Consider the following 17,500-nt stretch of genomic DNA (forward strand, 5'->3'; position numbering starts at 1 on the left):
TATAACTGAATCTGACCCGCCGTGTCAAGCTCTAGTTTAGATTTTAGAAACATCGCCCACGGGGAACGGCTTCAATTAGCCACCTTGGAAAAAAACCTGCCTGCGATTCCTGTAAACCCTTAGGACTCGGAGGAGGGGGAAAAAAAAGAAAACACAGTTAACCTTGGGTAACTGTAGCGTGTCGTCGGCATTTGTATCTTGTGAATAATAATTAGAAAACATTCCCAAGGAGGGCAGAACCCAACACATCTGCTGTCTTTCTATCTCCATAGTTTCAGGAGAATAGTAAATACATGAAACCTTCCCAACTGCATTACTGTCAAAGTCAGACCATTGTAAGCCATTATGGAGTGATGGTGAGTGGATGTAGTACACCTGGAGAGCCATATTGACCTTAGTCTCCAGCACTACACACACACACACAAACACACACACTCACAGACACACTCACACAGACTCACTCACTCAGATTCACTCAGACTCATTCACTCAGACTCATTCACTCAGACTCACTCACTCACTCACTCACTCACTCACTCACTCACTCACTCACTCACTCACTCACTCACACAGACTCACTCACTCACACAGACTCACTCACTCACACAGACTCACTCACTCACACACACAGACAGACTCACTCACACACACAGACAGACTCACTCACTCACACAGACTCACTCACTCACACAGATTCACTCACTCACTCACTCACTCACTCACTCACTCACTCACTCCACCCACCCACCCACTCACTCACTCACTCACTCACTCACTCACTCACTCACTCACTCACTCACTCACTCACTCACTCACTCACTCACTCACTCACTCACTCACTCACTCACTCACTCACTCACTCACTAACCTGATGTGCCAGTATGTAGATATTGTGGCCCACGTCTTTGGAGCAGATGCTGTCCCCAATCAGGTCCTCCTCCTCATTCTCCACCCCCTGGTGGTAGGCCTCCTTGATCACATCCACCTGTGTGGCAGCAGACGGTGATGGGCAAGAACATCAAACATTACATTTAGGGCTGTCAACATTAATTGCTTAATCGTGATTAGATCATTTTTTTAATCGAGATTGATATTTTTTAATCGCGTTCCCCAGCATTTTGTCATTTTAAGGTCAACACACACCATTGACGCTCGTTATCACATGACCAAAAAAGACACCACATCTTGAGGCACCTGCTCAATAAAAGCTGGCACGGCCTATGGTTGTTCACTAATCAATTTTTGTGAATTGTGTGTGCCAAGCGTGGCACAGTTGCCGAGGTAGCCAGCCACTGTGTTTGTATTTTTGGAAGTGCACCATCTGCTATTCATGATTGCAACTGCAATTTCTTGAATTCATCTGCTAGGAAATACTTTGCATTATGCGTTTTAACCAATTTATGGTTGGATATGGATGGATATTAATAGCTGTGCCATTTAATATTGTGGCAAAAGAATTATGTGATAAAATGCATGCTTCAAATCATCAAAAAGTTTATATCAACACAATGAATGAACAATGTCACCAAGGCTATAACGATGGTATACAATAATTTCCAAATAATGCCAATATCACAATGACAGGTGAACTAATACCAAAGCTAACCAGGTGACATAAGCCCTAGCTAATAAAAGAGACATACTGTATGGTTAAAATTGAAGGTTCACTTCTCTGAACACAATGGTATGTAGGCCTAGCCTATATATAGGCCTGCATGGATTACACCACATGTCACAAATATTACAACAAATTCAGCTTCCTTGGCAGAGGTCTGCACTCTCTGAGTGCATTTCTAGTTATTACTTCCCAAATCGTACCCCACCTTATCACCATTTCATACCTCTGTATTGTCCCTAGTAATTAAAGAAACACAAACTGGTCTCAGTGGATCTCTCCACCCCTCTCATCAGTTCATCAGTTCTCATCTTGAAAAACTACTGTTGCTTCAAGGTTCCTGTACCTGGTACATGGCTGTACCATCAGGCCTCCCAATGAAATGCGTAACCCAGGTGTCATTCTGGACTGCACACTTTCACTCCAGGGCCACATCAGTAACATCACCAAAGCCACGTTCTTCAACCTCAGGAACATCTGCAGACTCCAGCCCTCATGGTCTCATCACCTCTCGTCTGGACTACTGTAATAGTGTCCTTTATGGAGAAGCTAATACATGCCTTTATTTCTAGTAAAGTTGATTACTGTAACAGTCTTTTTACTGGCTTCCCCAATAAAACCATTAAACAGCTTCAACTTGTACAAAACGCAGCTGCAAGGGTTCTTACAAAGACAAGGAAGTTCGACCACATTACTCCAATTTTAAGATCGCTGCATTGGCTCCCAGTAAGCTACAGAATTGATTTTAAGGCTATGCTACTTGTGTTTAAATCACTAAATGGAATGGGACCCACATATCTACTGGATATGTTTCAGCTGTATGCACCAACTAGGTCACTAAGGTCAACGGAGAAGAATTTGCTGGTGATTCCAAAAGTCAAAACAAAGTGTGGAGAGGCAGCCTTTAGCTTCTATGCTTCAAAGCTTTGGAACCAGCTTCCAGATGACATAAAAAATGCACCCACTATTGATAGCTTTAAATCTAGACTCAAGACAAAGCTGTTCTCAGATGCTTTCCCCTAGCTTAAATTACTTATTCTTATTATTTTTATTTTTATTTAATTTGTTTTATTTTATTTTATTTTATTATTATTTTTACCTTATGTTTTATCTTAATGTTTTTAAATGCTTTTTGACTCTAATTCATTTCCTTCTTTCTTCCCTGTTTCCTTTCATTTACATTTGTTAACTTTGTGAAGCACATTGAGTTGCACCTGTGTATGAAATGCGCTATATAAATAAACTTGCCTTGCCTTGCCTTGCCTTGCCTTTATGGTTTGCTCACTAAAGCCCTGGGTCGACTACAGAGTGTCCAAAACTCAGCTGTCAAGGTCCTCACACAAAAAGTGGTGGAAACACATTACCCCCACACTCAAGCAACTTCACTGGCGCCCAGTGGAATCCAACGCCTCACTTACACATCACGTCACGATATTGCCCCCCAGTACCTCTGTGATCTCCTCTAGCTCTACTCCCAATCAAGGTCTTGAGGTCCTCTGGCAAGGACCAGCTTGGACAAGGAGATCCCCTGGCAAGGAACCCCACTCCAGGCTATGGACTTTGGTGACAGAGCCTTCTGTGTTGCTGCCCAGCCCCCCACCCTTTGGAGCGGTCTACCTCTCCACATCCACACCCCTACTCTGGCTACATTAAAAAAGCATCTGAAGTCACATCTCTTCACTGAGGCCTATGGTCCTTCACCCTTCCCTCCTCTCCTTTCCCCTATTCCTTAGCCCCATCTCCTTGGCCTTGGGTTCCATGAAAGACGGCATAAAAAACTAAGTTATTATCATTACTAGGCTACCCTCACTACCCTGGATCCAGGCATTTCTGAGGTAATTTCCAAAATCCTTTTATTGTCATACGTAAATAAAAGTTCAAAGTTGGTCCCTTTATGGCTCTCACCAGTTCATGGGGTCTCATCTTGTCCAGGATCTCGTCTGCATTCTCGCTGTCATGCCGACTCTCCATGATGGCCAGGAGCAGCTTGGATGCATTATTCTGTTTTGGGGCGAAACACGTGCAAGTTATATCTTGATATCTGTGTGTGTGTGTGTGTGTGTGTGTGTGTGTGTGTGTGTGTGTGTGTGTGTGTGTGTGTGTGTGTATACCCTGTATGTGTGTGTGTGTGTGTGTGTGTGTGTGTGTGTGTGTGTGTGTGTGTGTGTGTGTGTGTGTGTGTGTGTGTGTGTGTGTGTGTGTGTGTGTGTGTGTGTGTAACTAAGCACATACATATACAAACTGTATTGTAAATGTATACGTGTATTACCTTGAGCTCCAGCACCAGATCCAGTCTGTACTTGCCCAGTGGGTTGATGGGATTGACGATGAGAGCAATGATGATGTCGATGCCATTGGACTCGTGCTTGGCAATGCATGTCTACAGGGGAACAAGTGGAAACAGTTACTAGGACTCATACTCATAGGAACACATGCACTACACAAAGACACGCTCATGTGCACGAGGACACAGCCCAAACCTAGCAACATATCATATCATGACACGACACCGCATCTGCATTTCGCTGCAGCACTAGCACTCTGAACTGTCCCAGAAAATAAACCTCACAGGGCTACAGCCCCAGCAGTGTTCAGCCCCACACCCCCGGCAGCACTGCTCCGCATAGCACCACTTCGCATAGCACCGCCACAGCACAGCACAGCACAGCACAGCCTTGAAAGTGCTGAAGGTTAGCTGTAAAGAGAGAGCTGTGAAACTGGGCCAGTGTAGTGGGGCAGCGGTGAACAGACAGCCAGGCGGATAGCCAGTAAGCAAGAGCAGGACTCCCAGTGCGGCCCCTGCCCTGCCTCCCTCTCTGAGCCTCCTCTACTTAGAGGATCAACAGTCTGGCTTTTACACTGCTGCCACCGCTGCCAGCACCAGACGGCTAGCCGTGACTTTGGACCTACACAGAGGTAGAGTAGTGTGTGTGTGTGTGTGTGTGTGTGTGTGTGTGTGTGTGTGTGTGTGTGTGTGTGTGTGTGTGTGTGTGTGTGTGTGTGTGTGTGTGTGTGTGTGTGTGTGTGTGTGTGTGTGTGTGTGTGTGTGTGTGTGTGTGTGTGTGTGTGTCTATGTATCTGTGTGTGCGCGCACATGTGTGTGTGTGTGTCTGTGTCTGTGTCTGTCTGTGTCTGTGTGTCTGTCTGTCTGTGTGTCTGTCTGTCTGTCTGTCTGTCTGTCTGTCTGTCTGTCTGTCTGTCTGTCTGTCTGTCTGTCTGTCTGTCTGTCTGTCTGTCTGTCTGTCTGTCTGTCTGTCTGTCTGTCTGTAGTCCCCCACCTGGTTCTCGTGGCAGGGCCCCTGGCAGTACTCGGTGATGGTGGCCAGGGTCTGAATGACCAGGTCCACATTCCTCTGGTTGATGTAGAGGCCCAGCAGGCCCAGGCCCCCCGTGGTGCTGCCACAGATGCAGTCCAGGAACTGCAGCGTCTCGCACACCAGGTTGTAGTTGGTCTTGTTGTTCTGGTTGCGCAGGAAGTTCTGTGACATGTCAGGGAGGGACAGAATAGAATACGAGGGTTATGGTTTGGATGACCGCCGCCAGAGCTTGGCAGTCACTCGGAGTGTACAAGAGGGTTCACCGGTGTTCACAGTGTCAGGGTCACAGGGTGATGTCACCCAGGTCAAAAGTGACTTTGTTGTTACTGTTCGACCTGCACATTCGTGTGATGGGTATTCATGTGCTGTAAGGACCATATCTGGTGGTCATCCGAAACTCATAGAACCATGATTATGTACAGTACATAGTAAGTGAGTAAGTTAAATTCATATAGCACATTTAATAACAGCGGAAACTTGCCAAAGTGCTGTATGGTGTCAAACTAAAAGACTAGAATTAAACAATAATAAAAGTGAGCTAAAAGTAAGACATGGTCAAACAGCAAGAATAAAATACATTAAATACAAAAGGCATTCCACAGACAAGTGCAATAAGACGATAGGGACGAAAAGGAAAAGGAAAAGATGTACTAGGAAGCATATACCAAGATGTACAAATGTGTTTTGAGTCGGGATTTAAAAGTAGTGGTTGTGGGAGAAAATCTGATGTCAGGAGGCAGAGGATTCCAGAGACGTGGAGCTGCCTGCCACAGCAAACGCATGGTCCCCTACATAACCTTATGAGTTTCGGATGCCCGCCAGAGCTTGGCAGTGCGTTCCAATATCAGACCTTGCGTCCTCCACTTGTGCTTGTGGCCTTGTTCCGCCTCCGTGGAGAAAACAATAAAGTTTCCCAGCTGTCAGCCTAGCCACAACAACTTTTGGGGGACTGTTTTTCATTCCCCATCCCAATTGCAAATGAGAAAATAACTTTACAATTGAGCTTTTGCAAGATATTGAAATATAATGTTGCTGTCAGTGATGTCATCATGACATATTACTTCCTGGCACGAGGCCACAAGCACAAGTGGAGGAAGCAAGGTGGCATATTGGAACACACCCTTGGAGTGGACACAAGCAGCATGAGCATGGGTATCCATGTGCTGAACGCACCACCTCTGGCGGTCAGGAAAAGCAGAACTGAAAATAACTAGTGTCAGTGGGATTAGTTTTATTTTCTCTTCTCATCTTTTCTTACAGTAAATAACTCATTCAAATGTCAGTGAGGGGGCAGCAGAACAGAAAGAGTCTGGTGGTGGTGGAATTGAGTTATTATTTTCTCTACTCGTCTATTCTCAGAGTAAATAACTCATTCAAATAATTGTGACAGTTCATATGATACTGTCATATAACAACAATACAAGAAGACAACAGTCTGCAGTTAAAGTCAATACTCAATTATTTTTCAGATGCTGTGTGTGTGGTTTAGAATATGCCAGTCGTTCAGTGTACGCGCCACAGAGTTCTCACACCAGAGTATAGGCTTCATATAGATCAGTGGTTCTCAACCTTTTATGAACAAACGGCCCCTTGACCTCATCACCTGCCTCCCAATGCCCCCTTGACCTCATCATAACCCTTCCAACGCCCTATTAGTATAAAAAAATAAAATAGACTAATACCCCCAATGGGGACTAAGCCCCGCCCCCACTCAGCTATATCCTTCTCAACGCCCCCCTAGACCTCCCGAACGCCCCCTGGGGGACCGTAGCCCCCCCCATTGAGGGGATGGGAGTGCGTGTGTGTGTGAGACTGTAACCTGTAAGTGTCGGAGGTGGTTCTCACGTGCATGTGTACGTTGTGTGTGCGCGCGTGTGTGTCTGTGTGTGCATGTACGTGTGTGTGCGCGTGTCTAACCTGCAGGTCCCTGTTATGGTTTTCACATAGCAGCTGCAGGAAGCGCAGTATGGGTTTCATGATGGTGATGGGAGCGCTCATCTGCGCCTCCTCCAGCTCCTCCTCCTGCTCCCCTGCCTCCCCACCGGAGCCCTCCAGGTCCGGGTCCAGCTCCTTGCGGATGGTGCTGTAGGCCTTGGAGGTGGCGGAGGAGGCCTCCTTCAGCTGGCCCCGCATCTCCTCCTTCAGGTGGAGCGAGTCCCTACCTGGTGGGGGGTGGAGAGAGGAGAGAATATTTAATACAGAGACAGAGAGAGAGAGAGAGAGAGGGAGAGGGAGAGAGAGAGAGAGAGAGAGAGAGAGAGGGAGCGAGAGAGAGAGAGAGAGGGAGAGGGAGCGAGAGAGGGAGCGAGCGAGAGAGAGAGAGAGAGAGAGAGGGAGAGGGAGAGGGAGAGGGAGCGGGAGAAGGAGAGAGAGGAGGCTGAGGAGGCCTGCTTCAGATGGACTGAGGCTCTGCCTGGTGTGTGTGTGTGTGTGTGTGTGTGTGTGTGTGTGTGTGTGTGTGTGTGTGTGTGTGTGTGTGTGTGTGTGTGTGTGTGTGTGTGTGTGTGTGTGTGTGTGTGTTGGGTGGGGGGGGGTGTCGGGGTGCAATAGAGAACATAAAACAGACAGGTGGAGGTGGCCGAGTAGACCTCCTTATGGGAGGCTAAGTTGGGGGATTTTTTTTCTGTAATGGATTCACCAAAAGTTTAAACAGTTTGATGCCAAATTCAGAGATTAGGCATTCAGTAGATTCAGTAGAAAGTCCATTTCGCCCACCTTTAAACCTGTATTCAGATGCACTTCAACAACCTAGCTTGTCGGCATACTGTACGAGAGCAATGATCATTCGGACGCAATGTTCTAGCCTGACAGACAAGCACTTAAAGGTTTGGACAGAGCCAAATAGTGTTCTCCAAGGTCTTAACAGCCTGTCTGAAATGAAACCAACAGTCATTATGGATTTGCCCTACGACTTAGGTCACTGGGCTGATTGTATTTGGGAAGCAATTAATCATTCTTACTTGGCAAGAAATAAACATAATAGGAAAATAATACAAAATGGCTATACAGGCAGTGCGGGCAGCTCAGTGGTTTCTTATGGCTGCAAGCCAAATTCCGGCATCGGTTTGCAGGGCTGGGCTGGGATGAAAAATCAGGCTGGGCATTTCTAGCCAAGACCGGTCCACCAAGCATTGAGATAGCCAATGAAGCCTTTGAGAAAATGTAAGTCATCTAATTTGAGCTATTCTGAACCAAACAGTCAAGATGCTTTATTAATTTCGGACTACCTCAAAGAATCCTGCTGTAGCAGCATGAGGACTGATACCATTGAGGGGAAGGCCGGGCCAAAATCATAAACAGTCCACCGGGCAAATGCCCTGCCTACCATTTGGCCAGTCCAGCTGTGCCCGTATGTGAATGATGCTGTAGTTTGTGTGTGAATTGTGCCTGTGTAGCTAATAAATGTTATCTATGCACAGGGAGGCCTTTCCACTGTTTTCAACTTAGTAATTACATCTATTGGGTGAGCACTATTTTAGAAAAGCAAAAAAAAGGTTGCAGTCTGCACCAACCCTTACCAGCAGCAAATAATATTATGTTGTACAACCAACTGGATCACCAACAGATTATCACAAGAAGACAATAATATCTATTATACAACCAACTGATCACTCACAGATTATGTAACTTACAAGCAGACAATAATTTGTAGCAGTATAGTTTCTTTCTGTGAATGTTAATTACTGTGGCAGATGAGAGATGCTGGTTTCCAGGCAAACAGGATGATGTGTCATTAAGAACGGGGTGTTTGGGTACCGTTATCCACCCACCAAAAGACACCCAGAAGTTTTCAATGTCTTACGCTGGCCTCTATGTATGCAGCAAAGGGCTATTGGAACTACTTACTCTCACAAAGGAATGGTAGAACCATAACATTTGTTTTTCCCATGTAGAGTAAACTGGTCCACTTCAGAAAGACTAGGCCAGGGATGACTGGAGCACTCAGATACTTTTTAGTATTTTATTGCGGTGAAAACATAATGACTGACGTTTCGACGCTGTGTGCGTCTTCTTCAGAGTCAAACCATACTGACATCACTGACCAGAAAATAAAGACATCATTCACTCCCTCAAAAATTTACATTGGTTACTGGTGAGGGGTGGGTCAAAAGCAATTAGCCAGTAAGGGCACTCCTGAAATGTTCTGACATGTCATCTGTCAAGTTCTGTGAAATAAATTCAAAGATAAACTTAAAAATAAACTTAAAAATGGAAAAACAAAATAAGAAACAAAACACCAAACACCAAAGTGAATGTTTTTCCCATTTCATATTACGACATTGCCTTGAGGACATGGGTCTGGTTTGGTAAAAAAAAACACTTTACTTGACACTAAACACTTTACTTGACGCCGGCAAAAATTCTGGCTGTGCTTTTGTGGTCAGTCCAATCTATATTTCAGTTTAACGTTTCATCAACCTGAATGACGCTGACATAATTTGGAACATTTTATGATTATGCACTGTACGATTTCATACATATAGCACCTTTGAGACACACAGTCGAACATTTCCACAAGACCACGCCAGACCACATAATATTATGTGATCACTCATACAGGCTTATGTAGTCTTTATTTTTAAACCACTACTCCAGGGTTAATTAAGCCCTGATTAAAAATTTAAGAGCATAGACATATTCCTTTCACTGGGGCTTGAATATAACATACAGAACGAGAAGTATAGAAGTATTACTTTGGCTGGGGCCATGGTGCAAAAGACAGGAGAAGAGATACATGGCTCAATGACGTTTTCTAGTCAGGTGGTACAACCACAGCTGATGCCCATAAAATAACTTGTAAATGGTAAGTAATGTACAAGCAACAAATATGCTTCTTGGATAATCCAGTAAAAACAACAAAAACATTTAATTCATACAATAGTGGCATAAGCGGTCATTGCACCACCCTGACGTCTGCTACTACAAAAACGCCATTGACTCATATTTCTTTAGTGGGGGGCTGTGGAAAATGGGAGGAGCAAAGATATATTTCTTCAGCTAGGGCTGTGGTATAACAGACAGAGGAGCATAGTGTATATTCCTTAAGCTGGGGATGTGGTAAAAGAGAATCAGAATAGAGCGCTTTTGAACGGGAGTGCGCAAGAAAACTCCTGTAGGCCTACACCATCTATTTCCACATGCCTATACAGTATTTCAACAAAGGGCGAGAAGTGAGGTTGGTGACCGAAACGCATTCATTAGACGCATGCACTTGTTCCTGACCTTTTTTGACACAATTTTTCATGTATTTTAATTCATTTGAACCTTTATTTTGCAATGCATACCTATGTATGGTTTTTAATCTGAAACGTTCTGATATATTTTGAATTAGGACCCCAGGAAGACTAGCAAACTGCTATGGCACAAGCTAATGGGGATCCCTTTCTAAAATAAAAAAAAATAAAAAAAAATGTGGAATTGACAGTGAGTGAGATTTTTCTTTTCCAAATTGAATGATACTGTAGCTGTGGTATCGGAGGCTGCTGAAGAGTGCAGTGCCAATGAAGATGTTTTTCTTCTCCCTGCATCAGGCCAAGCCACGCTGGGTCAGGCTGGATGCTCGTTCTCTCTCTCGTGCTCTCTCTCTCTCTCTCTCTCTCTCTCTCTCTCTCTCTCTCTCTCTCTCTCTCTCTCACACACAGTAAACAGGCCAGGCCGGGCTGGATACTCGCTCCCTGGTTTCTGGTAAACAAGCACTTGTTGCACAATGGCCCTTTGATGGCACTCCTCATATGATCTGTGACATGGGACACGTGCAGTGCAGTGGGCGAGAAGAAGCTCGGGCCAATGGCGCGCACACGCACACGCACGCGCACACACACACATGTGCACGCACACGCATGCACACGCACGCACGCAGGCAGACACACACACACGCAGACACACACACGCAGACACACAGATATTGACTGTCTCACTCTCACAAAATCTGTCTGTCAGTCGATCTCTCACTGTCTTTCTCTCTCTCTCTCTCTCGCACACACTCACTCACTGACTCACTCACTCACGAACTGCAGTGTATTTACATATGACCATAAGAATCTATACAAAGCTTTCACCCTCTGCCAAACACACACATACACTTTCAAAAAAAGATGCACACATGCAGCACACCACTATCAATTTTGTATGTCAGTATGCATGAGCTGAATTCATACAGTTATCTGTGTCTGCTTCATACCCTCCTCCCCAGGTCTCTTCCAATCCAGGACTTATTTCAATACACAAAAACAGACGCCTTTTACCACGCATGCACGCGCACACACACACAACGCAGAAACGACACACTTTAAGTCCTTCAGATGTTTCTCACAGGGTTCATCTAGTTCAGCCTGCTTCACATAGAGTACAGTACTATACAGGGCCCAGTTCAGTTCATGCCCTCTCTCACAAAACCACTGGTTCAACCACACACAGTTACACATATGCACAGGCACACATGTACACGCACACGCACACGCGCGCACACACACACGCGCGCACGAAGACGCTCCCGTACACACACTTATACATATACACACATACGAAACTCACACACTGGCACACACATACTGGCACACACACACTGGCACACACACTCACAAACACAAACACTCACGCATGCACAAACACGCACACACACACACACACACCCTCCAACCCCATGGAGAACAAAGCAACAGGGAGGGGTAGGAGCGCAAAACAACAGAGGGGGTGAGGAGAACAGAGGAGCTGGGAGCACAGACAGCGAGGCAAAAACACGGAAAAAAAGCACGAGCGGCCCAACACTCCTACAGCAACCTGCAGCCACTCAACGGTACAAAAGATCAAGCGTGTCAGACCGAAAAGAAACGGAGGAAATGGCAAGTACACTGAGAAAAGAAAACAGACAGAACACTCAGCTTAGCCAGGGGAAGAAGAAATGTAAAGAAGAAACTTTGAGAGGGAAGAGCAGGTGGGGTGAGGGCAAGGGGTGGATTGTAAACCTGAACCCCTCCAACCTCAAACAGGCCGGGCCTGTAGAGAGGGAAGGGGGGAAGGGATAGAGAGTGTGCAGTGGGACACAGGACAGGGCTGAGGCTGGCTCTTCTCACCTCCCTAGAGTCCTCTATATTCTGCCCTGGCCTTAAAGGTGCACTGTGCAATATTGTTTCGCAGTTTCTTTCCAGAATTTATGCTTCCCATTCACAAATGTTATGTTTTCCATGAATCCAAATATTCAATATGACATGAAAAGCCGGATCTTCTCCATGTCCATTGTTTGCAAAAACACATTTTTAGCAGCAAAATGCACAGTACTGTCAGCACAGTTTCAATGAGCAGTATAGTTGCAATTCCCACTTTGGTCACAGTGCAACTTTAAACCAACCTGGACAGTAGCAAACACAATTTGGGCATGTAGAGGGAGTGGAGGGAAGACAGTCCAGAGGGAATGTGTGATGATGGCCAGGTGGAAGAGGGGAGCATTGCTTACACTACCTTTCTTGTGTCTGATGCCGGAGCCCTCTGCATCCTCCTCCCTCTTCCTGGTGCTGAGCTCGAAGGTGTTGACTGAGACTGTGGCTCTGATCTCCTGCTGGGCCAGCCGCATGCGGTCGTAGAACACCTTGAAGAAGCGCTCCGACTTCTTCTGCTTATGCAGCTGGCTGTAGAACGAGTTCTGAGGAAGAGGGAGCAAGAGGAGGAGGAGGAGGAGGAGGAGGGTTGAGGCAAGGAAGAAAAGAAAGAAAAAGAAAAACAGGATGGAATGTGATGACTGATCAATTTTGTAGTTAACAAACCAGGAGTGTGAGCAGAGAACAAACAGAGATGAATCACCTGCATTTAAATAATGGATAAAATAAGAAATGCAATACAGATGTTTTTTTAACACAAGCATTTGTCATCTGCACTGCTAGCTAACATCAGCCAAATGGTGTTATTTTTAGGGTAAAATAATATGGTAGAATATAGAGGTATTCCTGTTAAATTGCATTACTATATTATATTATATGACTATTGCCATGTGATCTCAATTTGTGCATGCAGTACAGTGTATTGCAACTTAAATGCTCTCTGTCTCACCATAACTGTATTTGGGCGTTACCTACCCTTTTTGATCCGTAATTACTTTCCTGCATTACCACATCAATCTTAGTCACATACGGTACTGCAGCTGACCTATCTCCACTTGCCTCACCATTAAGTAAGGGTTAACGTTCGCCGAGAAGGTCGCTACCGTGGAATAGCAGCACGACAGAGAGAATCTTTAGACCCCGACGCGGAGCTGCTATTCCACAAAGTGACCGACTCGCCGAAAGTTAACCCGCTTATTATGTGGATATACTTAAATGATTCACACATGGCGGGGACATTTCTTTAGGCCTATTTAATGTTAAGATTGTTGCTGCGCAAAACAAAACAGTGCCGTTGTGGAACACCGCTAGGCAACAGCTAGGTAGCCAGGACAACAGGTGTTGTCTATCACAGCAGCTGATTAGAGTCTTGTTGAAAAGTCGCTTTAGCAGTGAAAAGTTTTGTTGCCATTGACAGCAGTCTGTTATAGACCAACCCGTCCGTTATCGAAAAATAACAGACGTGCGAACGTTGGGGAGCCCCGTTGAAATGAATGGAGCATTCGGCCGATGACGTCACACCATATAATAATGTATTTGAATGCTACCTCCCCCTGTCTGCATTATTACATTCACCTCAGTGAAATGCAGCAGCGGTGTGACCTCTATCTGTTCCACTGCTGCATTTGGCTGTCGCGTACTCTGAGTGGTCAGATACAGCTCTAACGTCTCTATTTGCAGGATCAAACAGTACCTGCATATGTGTGTACTCCTCTTCGGTACCTGTATCTGAGTGTCCCCCTCTCCAATACCTGTATCTGTATCTGAGTGTCCCCCTCTCCAATACCTGTATCTGTATCTGAGTGTCCCCCTCTCCTGTACCTGTATCTGTATCTGAGTGTCCCCCTCTCCCTTGTACCTGTGTCTGGGTGTCCCATCTCCTGTACATGCATCTGGGTGTACCCTCCCCTTGTACCTGTATTTGGGTGTCCCCCTCTACTGTACCCGTATCTGGGTGTCCCCCTCTCCAATACCTGTACCCGTGTCTGGGTGTCCCCCTCTCCAATACCTGTACCTGTGTCTGGGTGTCCCCCTCTCCAATACCTGTACCTGTGTCTGGGTGTCCCCCTCTCCTGACCCGTGTCTGGGTGTCCCCCTCTCCAATACCTGTATCTGGGTGTCCCCCTCTCCAATACCTGTATCTGGGTGTTCCCTCCCCTGAGTAGCGAGATGCCCAATAGCACGCTCTCCTCGAAGACGCGGTCGTTCTTGGTGCTGACGATGATGTCGATGACCAACTCCGACGCGCCAACATTGTCCAGCAGCCACTGAATGTCTACCATGGTGACGCGGTGACCACCCGTCTTGTGGTCGTGGTCATGACCAGGAGAGCCGCCTACGGACATGTTATAAATACAAGGGAGTTATTTGTTTATATTTATTATAAGGCATTATAAGCTAGATGTATAGTTATAACTGTTGATATAATACATCATGAAGCATTATGAAGGTAGCCATAATGCATTGTGACTAATTATGATGCGCATTATAATTCATTATAAATACGATCGTAATGTGTAATGGGCTTGAAGTAAAGTGTTATCAAAGTCAGTCACACACAGCACACCTGTCATGACCCTGCTATTATGCTTCCATGGGGGGCTGAATGCATTCTTCAGATTTACTCACTCATAACATGAAGAGGATGTGCACAGCTGTATTCTAAATAGGAAGCTGTGGTCTAATGGTTAGGGAGGTGGTCTTAAGATCAGAGGGTTGCAGGTTCAAATCCCACCCTTAACTCTCCCTACACCTCCATCCATGGCTGACGTGCCCTTGAGCAAGGCACCTAACCCCACATTACTCCAGTGACTGTAACCAATACCCTGTAAATAACTGTAAGTGGCTTTGGATTAAAGCATCAGCTAAGTGTAATGTAATGAAATAATGTAATGTAATGTAATGTAATGTGCTGAACAAAACTCAATGCTCTTTAGGTGGTTTTCGGCCAAGGGCTGTCTGACCCATCCGGCTGTCACGCCAGTCTTTAATAGGTGATTTATTTATTTGAAAAAGAAAAGTCAATAAATGTCAATAAATCAATAAGTCAATTAATTAATAAGTCAATAAATTTTCAATGAGAGTAAAACCTTGAGGTTTTTAACCTACTGCACTTAATGAGATTTGAAAACACAGCTGATATTTTCACTCTAGTAGACTCAAAATGTGACTTGAGTGAGGATGAGGACTGTTTTTTGAGGAAAAAAAGCAGAAAAATAACATGCAGTGTGTACCTGTCCTTAACACCTTGAATCAGTTTTAACTACCAATCTATGTGGGATCCTCCACTGTTCCTTGACAGCATTCTATGTCTTGCTGTGTTATTCAATTATACGCAAATTTGATTTTGATTAATCACTCAGCACTAATTGTGGTAAATAGTATTCAAAATAACAATAACATGCCAAATGTATAATATACTATAAATACTGGTACGATGCATATTTTTTGTCATATCCCCAAATGTTAGAGCATCTTACTCCAGTGTCACAGTAAGTCAGGTCACAGGTAATAGTAGGCAATTACTCCAGCGGGTCATAATAATGAAGCCATTCGGCATTCAGCGCGGCATACAACATGGAGGATCACCCTCTAAGCCAGTGTTTCTCAACGGGGGCGCTACAGCCCCCAAGGGGGACGTTGGGGAGCTCCAGGGGGCGTTGAGAAGGATACAGCTGAGTGGGGGTGGGGCTTAGTTTCCATTGTGAAGCATTAGTCCATTTTATTTTTCAATACTAAGGGGGGCGGCGGCAGACTTATGATGAGGTCAAGGAGGTGTTTATTCAAAAAAGGTTGAGAAACACTGCTCTAAGCTCACACAGGTCCAATTGGACCAATCAGCTTGTATTCTCCATGTCCCTAATAGGCACGGGTGAGTCGTGACTGCCGGATCAATGGCCTATCCCTCCCAATCGCCGCCCGCACGTGTGACACTTCAGCTAATGCAAACGCACAGTCTCAATGCCTAAACCGTGAAAAGACAAATGGAAGATTAACGGTGCGTTTAACGAGGCTTGATGAATCAATTTCTATAGAATCATTCTACAGTAACGTGAACATTAGGCCGACAAAAATCCGAGGTGACAGGACACTTAGTCTGCCAACAGAGCCCTGGCTTGATTTTGTTCCCCCTTCCCTCTGTGTCTCTGCCGTGCCATTCAACATTTGTAGGACTCCCTCTCACACACACAGAGGTCTTTAAGCTGTTAATAGCCATATGTGACAAATAGGCACATTAGGTCAGGAGGGGGATACATATAAATAAAGAAGTGTGTTGGGAGGCAGAACGAAGGCAAAGCGTTTGCTCTCTTCTCTGCCAGGGCCATTACAGTCGCACATGACTCACATCGATTTATGACGGTGGAGAGAGCGGCACAATGTGCTTACACAAACACCCCAGCAGACGGTTACATCACGAGACCCCATCAAAGGACTTGTCCTACTTCTTTTTTATGCATAGGCTATACAATAAAGGCATTTTAAGTTTACAGAAGATCAGTGTTAATTTCGTCAACCATGACTATGACTAAAATATTTCGTCAATGCCCTTTTTTGATTTTCGTCTTTTAGACTAAGACTAAGACTAAATTGGGAAGGCAATGACTAAAATATGACTAAGACTAAAATTGATTTTCGTCATTGTGACTAAGACTAAGACTAAATTTTAAAAAGCTGACGAAATTAACACTGGTATTAAATAAAATAGAGAAAAAGAGAACCAGTTTGTGAAGACGTTTTATTATGTACAGTGTGATTATGTTAAAAAGAGAAGTAGTGTGTGGAGAAGGTTTATTCTCTACAGTCAATGATATATGTTAAAAGTGTGTGGAGAAGTTCTGTAATGTACAGTGTTGACTAAAATGACGAAAATGACTAAAAATTTACTAAGACTAAAATTGATTTTCGTCATTTAGACTAAGACTAAGACTAAATTGGGAAGGCAATGACTAAAATATGACTAAGACTAAAATTGATTTTCGTCATTGTGACTAAGACTACGACTAAATCAAAAAAAGCTGACAAAATTAACACTGCAGAAGATGAATGCCTTCATATCCTGCTACTTTTGAAACACTTGGGTTTCTTTTTGTATTAAGTGGAGCCTACCTTCATTGCTCACACTAAATGCTGTGTCATTCCATCTGTTTTAGCCTCTGCATGTGTTCTTCACTTTCTTGTTCTGGGGTCAATCTAGGTCACACCCCCTCCTTATCGGCCAACTTCTCCATCGTTTATCTCCGTTTGTCCATCTTCCTCCATCCATCTCGCTGTTCATATCAAGTGTATCTATTCATATACGTATATTTTCACCACCCTCTATCAATCTCTCCATCTCTTTTGTATCTCACTCTCTCCCAATCCAGTTAAATTCAATTCAATTCAATTCAGTTCATCTCAATCCCTCCCTCTCTCTCCCTCTCTCCCCAACACCCTCCCCTCAATTCAATTCAGTTCATCTCAATCCATCCCTCTCT

At 44.8% G+C, this 17,500-nt stretch overlaps 1 protein-coding gene across 7 annotated transcripts in view; it reads right to left on the reverse strand.

Annotated features, from left to right (window-relative positions):
- itpr2 (inositol 1,4,5-trisphosphate receptor, type 2) overlaps window positions 1-17,500 on the reverse strand; it is a 212,954-nt gene that overhangs the window by 61,335 nt on the left and 134,119 nt on the right. For all 7 annotated transcript variants that reach the window (XM_063196410.1, XM_063196406.1, XM_063196408.1 and 4 more), the window contains 7 exons: window positions 14,162-14,361; window positions 12,391-12,571; window positions 6,850-7,094; window positions 4,894-5,094; window positions 3,885-3,995; window positions 3,521-3,616; window positions 869-985 (listed from right to left, as the gene is read on the reverse strand). In XM_063196410.1, the coding sequence (XP_063052480.1) occupies window positions 869-985; window positions 3,521-3,616; window positions 3,885-3,995; window positions 4,894-5,094; window positions 6,850-7,094; window positions 12,391-12,571; window positions 14,162-14,361 (1,151 nt within the window). The remainder of the gene's footprint in view (window positions 1-868; window positions 986-3,520; window positions 3,617-3,884; window positions 3,996-4,893; window positions 5,095-6,849; window positions 7,095-12,390; window positions 12,572-14,161; window positions 14,362-17,500) is intronic.

This window comes from Engraulis encrasicolus, chromosome 4, assembly GCF_034702125.1.
Source record: "Engraulis encrasicolus isolate BLACKSEA-1 chromosome 4, IST_EnEncr_1.0, whole genome shotgun sequence".
Lineage (NCBI taxonomy): Eukaryota > Metazoa > Chordata > Actinopteri > Clupeiformes > Engraulidae > Engraulis > Engraulis encrasicolus.